The sequence below is a fragment of the Oryctolagus cuniculus genome, chromosome 17 (genome assembly GCF_051225735.1).
Source record: "Oryctolagus cuniculus isolate XC-2025 breed Fujian yellow rabbit chromosome 17, ASM5122573v1, whole genome shotgun sequence".
Lineage (NCBI taxonomy): Eukaryota > Metazoa > Chordata > Mammalia > Lagomorpha > Leporidae > Oryctolagus > Oryctolagus cuniculus.
The window spans coordinates 10,494,231-10,508,781 of NC_142883.1; the positions used below are offsets into that span (position 1 = coordinate 10,494,231).

A 14,551-nucleotide genomic window follows, 5' to 3' on the forward strand; every position below is an offset into this window, starting at 1 on the left:
TAGTCGAATATGCAATTTGCAGTTATGTGTAGTCATCCTTAGTGGAAAAATAAATAAATAAAGATTTCTCATGCAAAGTTTGCTTTTTTATTAGTAATTGCTTTTCCTCTTTTTTATTTCCTTTCTCCATGATGGTCTTATGTCTCCCAGACTAGTTCCATTTTTCTTGTTTACCATTTCCCCCTTATCCCTGGAGTCAAAGGCCAAGTGAACAAACATAGGGTTTGTTTTACTCCCAACCAACCACGAAATAGTCTTTTCCCTGCAGAATAATTGGCTTAGGGAAAAAGACACAGAAAACAAAACAAGTTCATCATGTGCAGCTTGATCTGACTACACCCCTTTTCAGAAACCAGCCTGAGTAAGAACTGCTGGGAATAGGCACCCATTTAAGGAATAAAGGAAGACGCAGCAATTAAATTTTAGTTGTTGCACTAGATAAAAAGAACTGTGATTTGACTGTGTTTCCAGAGTACTATTTCTAATTTTCCTGACAGTAAGTAAAGATCTATGTTTTTGTGCTGTGCCAAATTTGTGAGTGGATAATGCTAAAATCAATCTATTTTTCAGATGTTTCCAAATACTTGTTTTATGTTGAAGACTTAATAACTAACGTTTTCTAGTTTTTTTCAACCACCTTTTATTGTGTAGAGATAACAATAGGATACAGGAAAAGAGTAAAATTAGCTCCTGTACTAACTAAAGGAAAACTACCTGAATATTTGGAAGCATGAATTTGAAAAAAATATTTATCTTGAGATTATAAAAGCTGAAAAACTGGTTTTTGCTTGTTAAATTGCAAACATTTGGGCAAGATTACTTTCCAATGTGATTTGTCTTTGTTTTCTTACTCTTTAAATAAAAACTTATTTTGCAATTTGTTTCCTAAGTTATTCAGAGAACAGAAACTTCTGAATTCAGAAAACTGAAAGAAATTGTCTCAAAATCAAATTTCAAGTAATTTGAGTCTGGATAGGTATCCTGCAGCTTAACTCCTTTGATAAAAATTGTTCAATTCAATCTGAAGGTAAATACTACAAGAAAATATTCAACTGGGGTATAGCTAGTGAACATAATTTATTATTCAGATGATTTTACGTAATCAGGATTTTTATGTTAACTTGACTGGCTTTTGGAGTCCTATTTTAATGCAAAGAACAAGAATGACTAGTAATAGGAAAATGTATAATTTAATTACTTTGTTTATATTGTTGAATTCTAATATGAAGGATCAAAAATGTGAAGTTATCTTAAGTGTTCTGAATCTTAGTTATAGCTTTTCTATTGTAATACTGTTATTATAAAATTATAATAGCAATCACTCTACTTCCCCACTATCACCCATGCCCCGAAGTTACTTAAAGTGAATATATCTGAGGTGAACTTTTACAGTCATAAGTTATTGCAATAATATTTTATATCTAGTAGATATTTTACTCAAAAACATACCATGATGCTTCTTTTGATATATGTATCATCATGTTTATTTACTTTCTCCTCATTCATTTAATGAACAGACTAAATGATCATGAAACAGAAAAGTGTGTATCATCAAACACGAGCACTTCTACAAAAGAATTTTCTTAACAAATGGAGGATGAGAAGAGAGAGTTCATTGGTATGTCTGAAAGTTTACCTCTTTCCAAAGTTAGGACTCTTCTTTCATTGCCTAATGTCTCTCTTATGTTATATTTGAGTTAGAACAATTGATTTTTTGATTTCCAGTTTGTAGCTGTATTTTAGAATTGAGAGACTCATTGGCTGGTGCCGCGGCTCAATAGGCTAATCCTCCTCCTGTGGCGCCGGCACACCGGGTTCTAGTCCTGGTCGAGGCGCCGGATTCTGTCCTGGTTGCTCCTCTTCCAATCCAGCTCTCTGCTGTGGCCCGGGAGTGCAGTGGAGGATGGCCCAAGTCCTTGGGCCCTGCACCCATATGGGAGACCAGGAGAAGCACCTGGCTCCTGGCTTCGGATCAGCATGGTGCGCAGGCCGCAGTGGCCATTGTGGGGTGAACCAACAGAAAAAGGAAGACCTTTCTCCCTGTCTCTCTCTCTCACTGTCCACTCTGCCTGTCAAAAAATAAAAAAATAAAAATAAAAAAAGTATTAAAAAAAAAAGAATTGAGAGACTCACAACAGTCCCCAAAGAATAAAATAGAATTGTAAAGACCAAAATTATTTCTCATATTATCTTAAAAATAGAGATTAAGTGAAAACTTAACTGTATGGTAAATTAGAACCACTGTTTTATGAGGAATCTCTATACTGTCTTCCTTAATCCAGATGTCCATCAATGGATGTCTGGATAAAAAACAAACAAAAAAAACCATACACACACACACACACAACAGAATCAGAGTAAGCTATAAAAAAGAATGAAGTCCTGTCTTTTACAACAGAATGAATGCAAATGGAGACCATTATGCTTAGTGAAATAAGACAATCCATAAAATATGATGTGTTTTCTCTGATATATGGTAATTAATATAGAATTTTTTAAAAAGTATATAAGAATGAAACTGACATCTTATGATTTGATTATTGTTTTTAGCCCTTGTCTATATCCCTGTGGAACAGTAGTCTTTCTAGTTTTTTACTTGTTCAATATTATGGCTAGTGGTGCATTGATCTTGTGATTATAAAGTAAATTGAAATTATGTTATTGCAAAAATGAAAGGCAAAAAAGGAAGGAAGGAGGGGGAATTGAGGGAAGGAGGCAGAGAGGGAAGTATTGTTAACTTCTCTTTATATTAAAGTCTGGTTATCTACTTCTCTTTATATTAATAAATATTTAAAAAATTAGAACCATTGTTAAAGCTACTATTGCATATTATACATTTAAAGCCAATACATAGTGATAATGTGGCCTAGTGTAAATTGAGAAATTATTTTGTGGATTTATTTTTAAGGCCATGTGTTTTCTATACAAAAATGATTTTCAAGATTTATCACCAAGTAACACCACTGATTTTCATTTTGCATTAGGTAGTTGGGCTAACTACAAGAAAGTATCCCAAATTTCAGTTGCTTGACACACAAAAATTTATTTTTCATTGTATTTACATTATAAAGGTCAATGGTGGAAGTGAAGTGGTTTGGGTAGGTGGGGAAATCTTCTCCATATGGTCATTCTTGGACCCAGGCTCCTTAATCTAGGGACTGCCATTTTCCTAGGCTAGGAGACCTTGGCTGGGTCCTCGGCATCCTGTCAGAAGTTGACAAAGAGGGCCACAGACAGAGAGAACACAGGAGCTTGTGCAGGTGTCCATGATCTAGGCCTGGAAGTGGTGAATATCACTTCTGCCCACATCAACTTGGCCAAAACTCAAACATTTGAGTCCACTGATTTTGGGTGGCTGGGAATATAGTAGGCTGTTGTGCCTACTACTTCCTGCAATGTATTGATAGTGGTGAACCACTGGACAGATTCTACCATTCAGTCACTTTTTTTTTTCTTTAGCCTCCAATACAAAGATATAAAAATTGACAAAAGTACTGCTATTTCACTATCTGAAATATACTATGTGCTATATACTGTAATACTTTGGATGCTGGATTCTGAGATAGTTCAAGATTTAATGCAAATATTTAGTTCTAGCATTGGATAATGGTGTAAGCGGCTATAAAAAATCTTTAACATTCTTTGATGTTGACTCTTTAAGGGAACATAATCTAAATTCATTCTTTTTTTTTTTAATGTGTTATAGGAATGGGGAATCCCAATGCTTCTAGGACTGTATATGGGTATATTTTCATATTTGAAATTTAATGTTCATGTTCCTGAAATGCCTCCTAAGGATCTAGGAAGAGTTGATAAATTTAATAGCTCTTCTCTAATGGTTGTGTATACACCAATCTCTAGTATAACCCAACAGATAATGAATAAAACAGCATTGTCTCCCTCCTTGAAAGGTAGGTATATGAACAGCAAAAGAATTATTTAACTTAATTATATATTTTGGATAGATGTATACAGGTTAACTTCAGGTTATAATAATATATTATGTGATCAAATAAAGTACCAAGATAACAGAAAACTTGGATAGTATTATTCTATCATATAGCTAGTCTTTTAAATCTATTTAGCTTAATAGAGTTCTAGCTTAGTGAGGACCATGTTTCTAAGGGAACATAACTGCACAAGAGATTTGTAATTTCAGATTTGCAGAATAGTGTATAGCACGACTATATATATTGGTAAGTGCATGTTTTAATTAGAAATATAATAATTAGGATTTATAGCTCAGAAATTATGTTTATTATTATTAAACAGTAATTTTATAATTATGAAAAATAAGGGTGGATAATCAGAAGATCATCCTGTTCTGTATATACATGATTTTTAAACCTCTTTAATGTTCTTCACTCTAAGTGAGGTCATTATGTAAGAAAGATTAAGTTGTGTATTTCATTCAGGATGAGTTGGGTACATTCTGGCTATTTACTCTTTGATAATCAAATTCCAATAAGTGAAATTTCTGACTATAAGAAATAGGGTTGATTTTTATCTTGATTCTTGCACAAAGTTTATGTAAATTGCTTTATCAAATCTTGGATTCTGAAGTTCCCAACTATATAATAACCACAGTTCTATTCTTTGTACCCCAATTGTCTTATGCATACTTATCCTACTATAATGTTTTGATGTATCTAAAACTTTCCTTTACACTTGCCATTACTAATAGGAAAAACTTAATTCTCATGCATATCTCTTGATTCTAAATATAAAACATGAACTAAAATTTCCCATCATGTCTTTTAGTTCAACTTTGATTTACATGGAAAATCATTCCAGCTTAAGTCTAATAAAAATATGTAATAACACAGTTGGATATCACATTTTGTTTTTGGTAACACTCATTTTGATGTCCATTTTTACCTTTAATTCATAGGAGTAAAAGTCATTGAGGCACCAAATGAAAAACATGTGGATGAAGTGCTTGAACATAACATACCGTTTGCTGTGGGAATCATCTTTAATGATGCTTTCTCTTACAAGTTAAAATTTATTGATGTCTATCAAATTCCATTATTGAAACAAGAAATTTTTTCAGGTGACTTTCCATATAGATGATTATAGCATTTTTATGTTTTCAACGTAAGGAACAGGTAAAGATGAACAATAGAGATGCTTTCAATGGCACATGAGAAAATAAGGGATAGCATTTTTGTTGATGAATTTGTTCTGAGGTCAAGCATATCTTTCCATTAGAGGAGGACTCTCAAAAAATTGTAGAGTAATCCATCACATATCCGTTGAGTTCAAAGATGTATGTTTTTAAGGTGAAGAAGTGATCAGGGCTGATAGATACAGCCTCTTGTGAGATTCCAGTTCATCAGGAAAGAGAGACATTGAATAGTTTGTAACAAGTACAGCCTCCGGCCGTACTATCCTGAAAGCATCTCATCTGAACTCAGAAGTTAAGCAGGGTTGGGCCTGTTTAGTGTTTGGATGGGAGACAAGTGCAAGGAAAGGTGCTTAGACCAAAGGATTCTAATAAACTGGGATTAGGAAAGTCCTACTTGGGGTGGTGATATTTAAGACCAAATGAAGGGGGAATAATATGGCAAAGGGTGTTAAACCACCACTTGTGATGCTGGCATCCTATATCAGAGTACTGTTTTGAGTCCAAACTATTCAGATTTTGATCCAGCTTCCTGCCAATGTGCCTGGGAAGGCAGCAGAAGTTGGCCCAAGTACTTCGGCCCCTGCCACCCATGTGAGAGACAGGGGTGGACTTTCTAGCTCCTGACTTTGGCCTGGCTCAGACCTGGCCCTTGTGGCCATTTGGGAAGTGAACTGATGGATGGACGATTGATCTCTCTCTCCGTCTCCCTCTCCCACTCTCCTTCTCTCTTTCTCTCCCTCCCTCTCTCTGTTTCTCTACCTTTCAAGTAAATACATAGTTTTTTTTAAAAGACCACAAGGAATAGCAGGTGTAAGACGATAGAAGTGTTGTATTTAAAAAAATGTAACTGAAGGGCCCGAGATGAGAAAGGGCATTAGTTAATAGACTGGGAAGCAGAACAGTACAAGAGAACTAAGAACACGATGAGAGAATGAACCTGGAGTTACTTGAGGATAGATCCTGCAACATCTGGCAAACCTAGAGCAATGAAAGGCCATTGAGGTAATTTGATCAGGGAAAAGATGTGATTAGCTTTCCAAATTTAAGGTGACCTTCCTGGTATACCCCAGATAATTTATTGTAGAAGGATCAGGGAAAATAAAATGCAATCTCCTAATGAGAAAATGGTGGCTTAGACCATAGCGGAGGCGGCCAAAAGAGAGAGAGAGAAAAATGTTTTGGATGCCACTTAGGTAAGCAGAATTAATGTGACTAGTAGAATTGTTTTTTATTTTTATTAATTCACTGGATTCCTTCTATGTGTTTTACACTGTGTTTGGTCGTGGGAGTTGAAGTGAAAAAACATAGAGGCTGCCTGTAGGAGTCATTTCAGTCAGGGACAGGGGATGGGGAAAAATAATATAGTTAACAAAGTAAAATAAAGCATGATTGGAAATTGGAACTGCAAGAGTTATTTTGGATATTGTATTTATGGTGGCCTGGTTAGCCATCTGCAATGAAGTTATATTTGAGAGATCAGGAGAAAGAGAGGGAGTGAACCATATATCTACTAGAGGAGGAGCACTTGAGCCCATAATGTTCTAGAGCTTGGATGTTGGAATTTTGAGACAGATAATGGAGTCCAATGTGGTTGGAGCAAAGATTTTACTTTCATCTTTTTATTTTCTGAGACTTTCTATGCATGCTGTGGTCTGCATGGATAAAACTGCATTTTTAGAAAGAGACAGAGACATAGGGAGATATTTTACCCATTGTGTCACTCCCTAAATACCCACAACAGCCATAGCTGGGCTAGACTGAATCCAGGAGCCCAGGACTCCATTTGGCTCCCTGTGTTGGTGGTAGGCACTTAGGTACTTGAGCCATCATCTTCCCAGATGTCAGAGTTACAGAGAGGGAGAGAGGGAGGGAGGGAGGAAAATATCTTCCATCCACTGGTTCACTCCCTATATGACTGTAATAGCCAGGACTGAGCCAGGCTAAAGCCAGGAAACAGGAACTCCAACACTTGAGCCACCTTTCACTACGGAGCTGGGTTGGAAGTGAAACAGTTGGGACTTGAATTGGCACCCATAAGGGATACCACTATTGCTGGCAGCAGCTTTACCCACTGTCCTGCAGTGCCAGCCCCTATTTGCTTCTTATTTCTACATGATTAAAAGTTATGACTGGTATAATCGCCTCTAGATTTTTTTCTCTTGGATTCTTATTCTTATTTTCCAACCACTCTCATCCTGGTTTGTGATTTTGCCCTTCTTTGTGCTCACAGCTCATTGCTTTAATGGATATTTGGAGAATACATGTTCGTTGACCAAATACTGGACTAGAGGATTCGTAACTTTGCAAACCACCCTGAATGCTGCTATTATAGAAGTAAGTATATAATGAAAATGTTCTAATAACTAATGTAAATGAAATCCACAAACATCAAGATTTTGATAAAAGATGATTGTCTTAGTCCATTTTTGCTGCTGTCGCAAAATGCCTGAGACTGGGTAATTTACAAAGAGTAGAAACCTAGTTCTCATTTCTGGAGGCTGGGAAGTGCAACTTCATGGTCTCTGCAAGTTGAAAGTCTGATGAAGGCCTGTTCCTCACAGATGTCACTATCTAATTGTCTTCACTTGTAGCTGGATACAAGCGTGAAAGGGGGACTAATGCCTTGTCTTCTCCTGGTGGAAGAGTGGAACAGCAAAAAGGATCTCAGCTAGTTCCCTCTAGCCATTTTAGAAGGACTAATACATTACAGAAAGGCCCTCATGACTTGATCACTCTCCAAAAGGCCCCTACCTCTAATATCAGCACTATGGGGATTGTGTTTCAACCTGAATTTTGGAGGTTACATGTCAAGTCATACCAATGATAAATAGTCAGGCTTTATGTTTTTATAATGAAACAAATATTTGAAGAAAGAAAGCATTCTTTTTTCTTTTTAAATTTTTAATTTGAATGGATAATAGAATCACCAGAAGCTATAAAAACAATGTACAGGGAGTTTTATTTACCATGGACTCAGTGTTCCCTGTTGCTAATATCTTAAATAACTACAGTATTATATTAAAACCAGGAAACCGAAATTAATGCAATCCATAGCACTTGTTCAGATTTCACCAGTTTCCATCTTGTAAATAGTGATTATGTTTGCTTTAACCCTTCTTCAGATCACAACAAACCAGTCTGTGATGGAGGAATTGATGTCAGTTACCGCTACAAATATGAAGACATTACCTTTCATTTCTAAAGATATTCTTCAAAATGAGTTGTTTATTTTTTTCACCTTGCTTTATTTCTCCCCATTTATGTATTTTGTATCGGTCAATGTTACAAAAGAGAGAAAAAAGTATAAAGATTTGATGAAAATGATGGGTCTACAAGATTCAGCATTCTGGTGAGTGAATAATTCAAGTAATGCAAACCAATAAACAGGAAAAGAAATAGCAGTGAAAAATGCTATGGTTTCAGACTTGATATACTGGTTACTTCTTTTGACTTTTTGATTTAGTCTTTCTTAAATTTTGCCATGAAGAATATGATATGATTATAATTTGCTGAGCATTTTTTATGTGCTAAGAATGTCTTAAGTTAAACCTTTGATGGAACAACTCTCCAATTTGTAAACAAAAAAGAAAAATGAAAGTCAAAGAGAATAAGGTCTTGCCAAATGTCAGATAGAAGCTGAATGTCAAAGCTGGACTTCCAACCTAGATGCCCTGATTAAAGCTCTCCTGTAGATTTCTCCAAGACTCTTCATGTTGAAGAGAGTATGAAGGTACTTTGAAAGTTCATGGGAAAATACAATTAAAAGATAAGTTTATTTTAGCATACAAAAATGATATCCACTGTTCTTTCATAATACATATTTCTATGAACATTTTGAGGACTCTCTGTATAATCTTATAATGGATGTATACAAGTGTTCAGGGTTTTGGTAAACATAGATATCTTTTTGGAGTAACTAAATACTGTATGTTGGAGTTAAATGTGATAGTCTATGTAATGTGCTCAATAGACATAGCATATAGGCTGACCTAATAGTAGCAATTGCTTTTTATCTTGATATATATATCTTATACCATTCCATGATAATTTGTATATTCACACAAATATTCTCTTATGTACACATATGTAAATCTGTAAAACAAATAAATGAGAAGCGCAAAGACAGCCAATAATAAGTGAGTGATATTGGTAGATAGGAATGCAACTCATACAAACTGTAAACTCAGAGGTCAAAGCAGAAAATTTTTGCAATACTTTCAGTGACAAAAACCATACTGCCTAAGAAAAGGAAGGAAGAAAGGAAAAATAATCTATTTCTCTTACCCCAAAAGAAACATAACTTTTTTGTATGTCAAATCATAGGAGCTACTTCTATATATATTCCCTATTTATCAAAAAATACCCTATATGGATATAGAACTACCTGAACTGAACAAGCAATTATTTACTGGAAAATTTTTTGCAAGCCACATGTTCTCTTAACTAAAATTATGGTCTAATAAACTTGCTTTTCTAGAGAGTATATTATATTAACTGTGAAATAGAAAAAAGGAAATATATCTTAAAAAGAGGAAGAGATTTTTTTTCTTTTGCACAAGAACTTTGGAAAATACAAAACAATGTACTTATGGAAACTCATGGAGACTGTTAGGAGGGAGGGGAGGAGACCCTGTAAAATGGGACTGCTTTTGGTCAGGACTTACCCTTTGGGACAATATGTCTATAGTCAACTGGGCATTGGAAGACATGAGTCAATGCTATACTAAAATGAAAAAGGTGGGATAGGCATTAGGCCTAGCAACGAAGACACCACCTGGGGCACCTACATCCTGTTCTGGAGTGCTTGTGTTGGAGTTCCAGCTCAATCTTCACATTCCAGCTTCATGCTCATGCAGAATGATGGCTTCAGTTTGGGTCCCTGCCACCCATGTGTGAGACATGATTTAGTTCCTGGCTCCAGGTTCCAGCCTAGTCCAGTTCCAGCCTAGTCCAGCTCCAGCCGGCTGTGGCAATCATTTGGGGGAATGAACTAGCAAATGGGAGTTCATTCTGTCTCAGTCTCGCTAATAAAATTAAATAAATTTAAAAGGTATTGAACATCTCTGTGTGGATTCATTCTCTAAGTAAGTAATTTTTAGTATGCATGTATCCTGAAACATAACAGAATGAATTCATAACTAAATCTGTAAAACTAAGACAAAGATTCTGAAGCATTTTTAGTAAGTTCCAGCTGTCAGATGGAAATAAATTTTCTGACTTTTTAAAATCCATGTAATATGAAATGTAGTCTGTTTTTAATTTTCATTTTATCTGAAAAGGAAAAGTGGAGAAAGAGATAGACATATCCTCCAATGGTTCACTCTCCAAACACCCTCAACAGCCAGGGTGCACCAGGAGCCTAGAACTCAATCTGGACTTCCTATATAGTGACAAGGACCCACGTACTTGACCCATTGTTAGCCAAGTGTGTGTACTTTAGCAAGATTACCATTGGAGGCATATCTTAATCCCAGGCACTCTGATATGGGATGCAGATGTCCCAAGGAGCAATTTAACCAGTGTGCCACATGGCCATCCTGCAATGTTTACAATATTGAACATTATGATGTTATGTTAATGTTAATGGTATTCAAGAGTATGATGTCTGACTTGCCTTGTTTTCAGCAAGCAAAAAGAAAAAAACAAGTGGGTTTTTGAACTTTATTAACATTTACTCCCCAACTCCGACCCTGCAACTGCTCCTTTTTTCTAACATCTTGATTTATTTCATTCATAATTCTCCTGTGCTCTGATTTAAAGTAGTTCCCTTCTGTATTCAGAGAGTGCATTCCGCATAATGAAAGCTGATGTATCTAAGACAGGCAGACTCATTGCAATGACATGAAATTTACAAAGAAGTTAAATAAGCAAAAAGCAACATTAACGTATTCTACTGGATTATATTGACACAAGGTCCTGGTTTTAATACTTTGGCTATATTCTTCATCCATGGAATTATTATATAATAGAGCAGTTCTAAATAGAGAAAAGAACCCTTGACAGAGAAAAACATGCAACTTCATCTGTGCTTTGTTACTGATAATTTTATGACCTTGGATAAACTCATTAACTGATAAATGGAATGTAGTTTTATTTGTGAAATGAAAAATGTGGACTGAAGTACTTTTTGGCATATTACAGCTAGTACTGAATATTCTTTTTTAATAACTACTTCATGAATATGGGAGTACTAGCATATCTAAGGCAATATAGTAAGAACATCAGTTTAGGTAAAAAATGATAAACATAAACAGGAAGAATGCAATGGACTTAGTATTATGAAATTTCAATTTTCTACTACTAAGGAAATTAGAAGTGCTGCCTGCTGAGATTGTTAAGAAGGGTCAAATTATCATCTTTCCTGATTCTTGTAGAATTACTGGATTGATCAGCAGCCATTAAATTTCCTTCCAATTCTTCAATTAAGGACACTTTGGTAATATCTAATAAAGATGAAGATACAAATGCTTATTTTCTTTCATTCAGAGTCTTCACCTGTGGTATATTTCTTATGTACTTCCCTTACCCTAAAAAAAGGACAAGCACAGTAATTTTCTTGGCAACATTGTAATAGAAAACAATTGGAAATAACCTAAATAAATGTCTGTAGGCTGGAGAACACTGGGATACATTCATGCAGTGAAATATACAACAGTGTATCAACATTAACACTAATATTAACATTGTTAATGTTGATTAATAAAAGAGAGTTGCAGAAGAATACATACAGTACAATACTATTTTTACAAAGTTCAAACTGCTTATACAAAACATGCATACAGATCTGAAATGGGACCCTGCAGATTCCAGCACAGCCAAGCTGTTGTTCATAGTCACTGAATTTGTTGCATTTTATCTTGTTAGTTGGTGCCTGTACCAGTATTAGTGTCATCTACTGTGTTCACATATGGTTAAGGCAATCAAAATATCTGAGAATTATAAATAGTACATTAGGTGGAGAAAGGACAATTGTGATCAGGAAAGGGATATACAATGAGTTTCTGCCATTTTATTCATACTAAGTTATTAATCTATGTGATAGGTACAAAGTAATATTGTTATTTAGTGGTTTTATGTTTTAAATATTTCATAGTAAAGTTAATTAACTTTTGTCTTTATTTAGGCTCTCCTGGGGTTTGATGTATGCTGGTTTCATCTTTATTAGTTCCATATTCATTACAGTTATCATAACATCCAACCAAATTGTAGTTATGACTGGTTTCATGGTCATATTTACACTGTTTTTCTTATATGGAGTATCTTTGGTAAGTTTATATGTTTATTGCCACTTTCTTTGCTTTAGGCCATAACTATATATAGGAGATATTAATAACCCAGCATATCACTGCACTCACTTCTTTTAAGTGCAGTGTATGTGTTTACTTGAGAAAACCTCTATGAATATGAGAAAATGATGGACCTCTCTTTGGCATAATGCTCTGAGTTAATGGAATGATGTATCAAAAGAAAAAATAGGGGCTGGAGCTGTGGCATAGAAGGTTAAACCTCTGCCTGCAATCCTGGCATCCCCTATGGGCACTGATTCAAGTCCCAGCTGCTCCACTTATGATCCAGCTCCCTGCTAATGTATCTGGAAAAGCAACAGAAGATCACTCAAATACTTGGGCTCCTGCACCCAAGTGGGCAACCTAGAGGAAGCTCCTGGATTTGACCTGGCCTGGTCTTAGCCATTGTGCATTTTAGCCATTTGTGGAGTGAACCAGTGGGTGGAAGATTCTCTCCGCCACCCCTTCTCTCTCTGTATATCTGCCTTTCAAATACATAAATAAACCTTTAAGAAAACGATTTTGGCTCTAAAACTGTCAAAGAATTTTTTAGATGATTATTAATGATAATCTTGAGGGGTAGACCTATCATTTTTTCTTCTAAGGGTCTTTATCAGATGATCGCTGATCACAATATCTCTTCTAATACTCTACCTTGCCCTAACTTCCCACTCCTTTCCCTCTCTGAACAATGGCCTCTAATTTCATCCATATTATGGGATGTTTTCTGCAGAGGGTATGTAGATGTTCTTTCTTAGGACATTAGTGTAGGTTAATTCAGTGTTTCAAGTCTGTATTTATACCCTGTCTTCTCCTCTTCTCCCAGATTTTTCCTTACCTATTCCTCTGGAACCAAAGCATAGCATTTGAGAAGGGCAAAGGATACTCTTTAAAAATGAATAATATTTTCATTATTTTCTCACTGATAAGTATGTAGATTTATGCTGTAATATAAAAACCTGCATTTTATTGTACTGCCAATGATTCTCAGCAAACTAATATGTGTGACAGAAAAACATCCTCTCTCTTTCAGGTGGCCTTAGCATTCCTACTGAGTGTGTTGTTAAAGAAAGCTGCCCTCACCAATTTGATTGGGTTTCTCCTTACCTTATTTTGGGGATGTGTGGGATTCACTGTATATTATAAACAACTTCCTTCATCTCTGGAGTGGATTTTAAGTATTTGTAGCCCCTTTGCCTTTACTGCTGGAATGTCTCAGGTAAGAGTACAATTAATTGGTTCATTATTCAACACTCAAGAGAACTTGGAATTTCATTACCATTTATAACCAATACCATTTCTTTGTATTTCATTTTAATTTTAATTAACATTTAACAGGTTCAATATTATTTGTAGATGCAGGTCTAAGAACATAATGATATTCCCTTCTTCCCTCCCTCCTTCTTTCCTTCCTTCCTTCCTTCCTTCCTTCCTTCCTTCCTTCCTTCCTTCCTTTCCTTCTTTCTTTCTTTCTTTCTTTCTTTCTTTCTTTCTTTCTTTCTTTCTTTCTTTCTTTCTTTCTTTCTTTCTTTCTTTCTTTCTTTCTTTCTTTCTTTCTTATTTTTAGTTTTCAAGCTATATTTCAAATTACATTGCAGTAAAAAGGCTGAATACCTCACTGAGAACTTTAACAATAAAAAAGCAGAAGACCCTATTTAATTGGAATATAGACAATGGCTATAAACAATAACTGAATGGGAAAAAATGACCATTTCACCCATATACAGGTTTTTTTGTGTCAATTATTCATAATTTCTTTTAATGTAATAGAACCAATGAAAATATAACATTTAAATATTTCCTGTGTGGTTGCAAGATAATTAATTAAGTTCATTTAGACTTTCAGCCACTTCCTCTCAACATTTTATACACAGGAATAATTTTATGTAGATTGCAATGCAAACAATTATACGTTACATTCTTTGTACTCTGTTACCATAGATCAGGGAGTACATACTGTATTTGTCTTTTGGGCACTGGCTTATTTCACTAAATACAATGGTTTCCCATTGAATCTATATTGTTGCAAAAGACAGGATTTCTTTCTTTTTTATGACAGAGTAATATTCCATAGCATATATATATATATATATATATGTATGTATGTACACCACATTTTCTTTATCCAGTCATCAGA

At 35.1% G+C, this 14,551-nt stretch overlaps 1 protein-coding gene across 6 annotated transcripts in view; it reads left to right on the forward strand.

Annotated features, from left to right (window-relative positions):
- The first annotated feature begins 213 nt into the window (after nucleotides 1–213).
- The window catches only part of ABCA6 (ATP binding cassette subfamily A member 6), a 76,723-nt gene continuing 62,385 nt past the window's right edge, over nucleotides 214–14,551 (forward strand). For 3 of the 6 annotated variants that reach the window (XM_051825892.3, XM_089316723.1, XM_051825891.3), the window contains exons 1-9: nucleotides 214–496; nucleotides 891–1,027; nucleotides 1,518–1,618; nucleotides 3,707–3,911; nucleotides 4,892–5,053; nucleotides 7,359–7,462; nucleotides 8,251–8,477; nucleotides 12,252–12,393; nucleotides 13,448–13,633. In XM_051825892.3, coding sequence (XP_051681852.2) covers nucleotides 1,523–1,618; nucleotides 3,707–3,911; nucleotides 4,892–5,053; nucleotides 7,359–7,462; nucleotides 8,251–8,477; nucleotides 12,252–12,393; nucleotides 13,448–13,633 — 1,122 coding nt within the window. In that variant the 5' untranslated portion in view covers nucleotides 214–496; nucleotides 891–1,027; nucleotides 1,518–1,522. The remainder of the gene's footprint in view (nucleotides 497–890; nucleotides 1,028–1,517; nucleotides 1,619–3,706; nucleotides 3,912–4,891; nucleotides 5,054–7,358; nucleotides 7,463–8,250; nucleotides 8,478–12,251; nucleotides 12,394–13,447; nucleotides 13,634–14,551) is intronic. The other 3 variants (XM_070060394.1, XM_051825893.2, XM_089316724.1) reach the window with 2 other exon arrangements.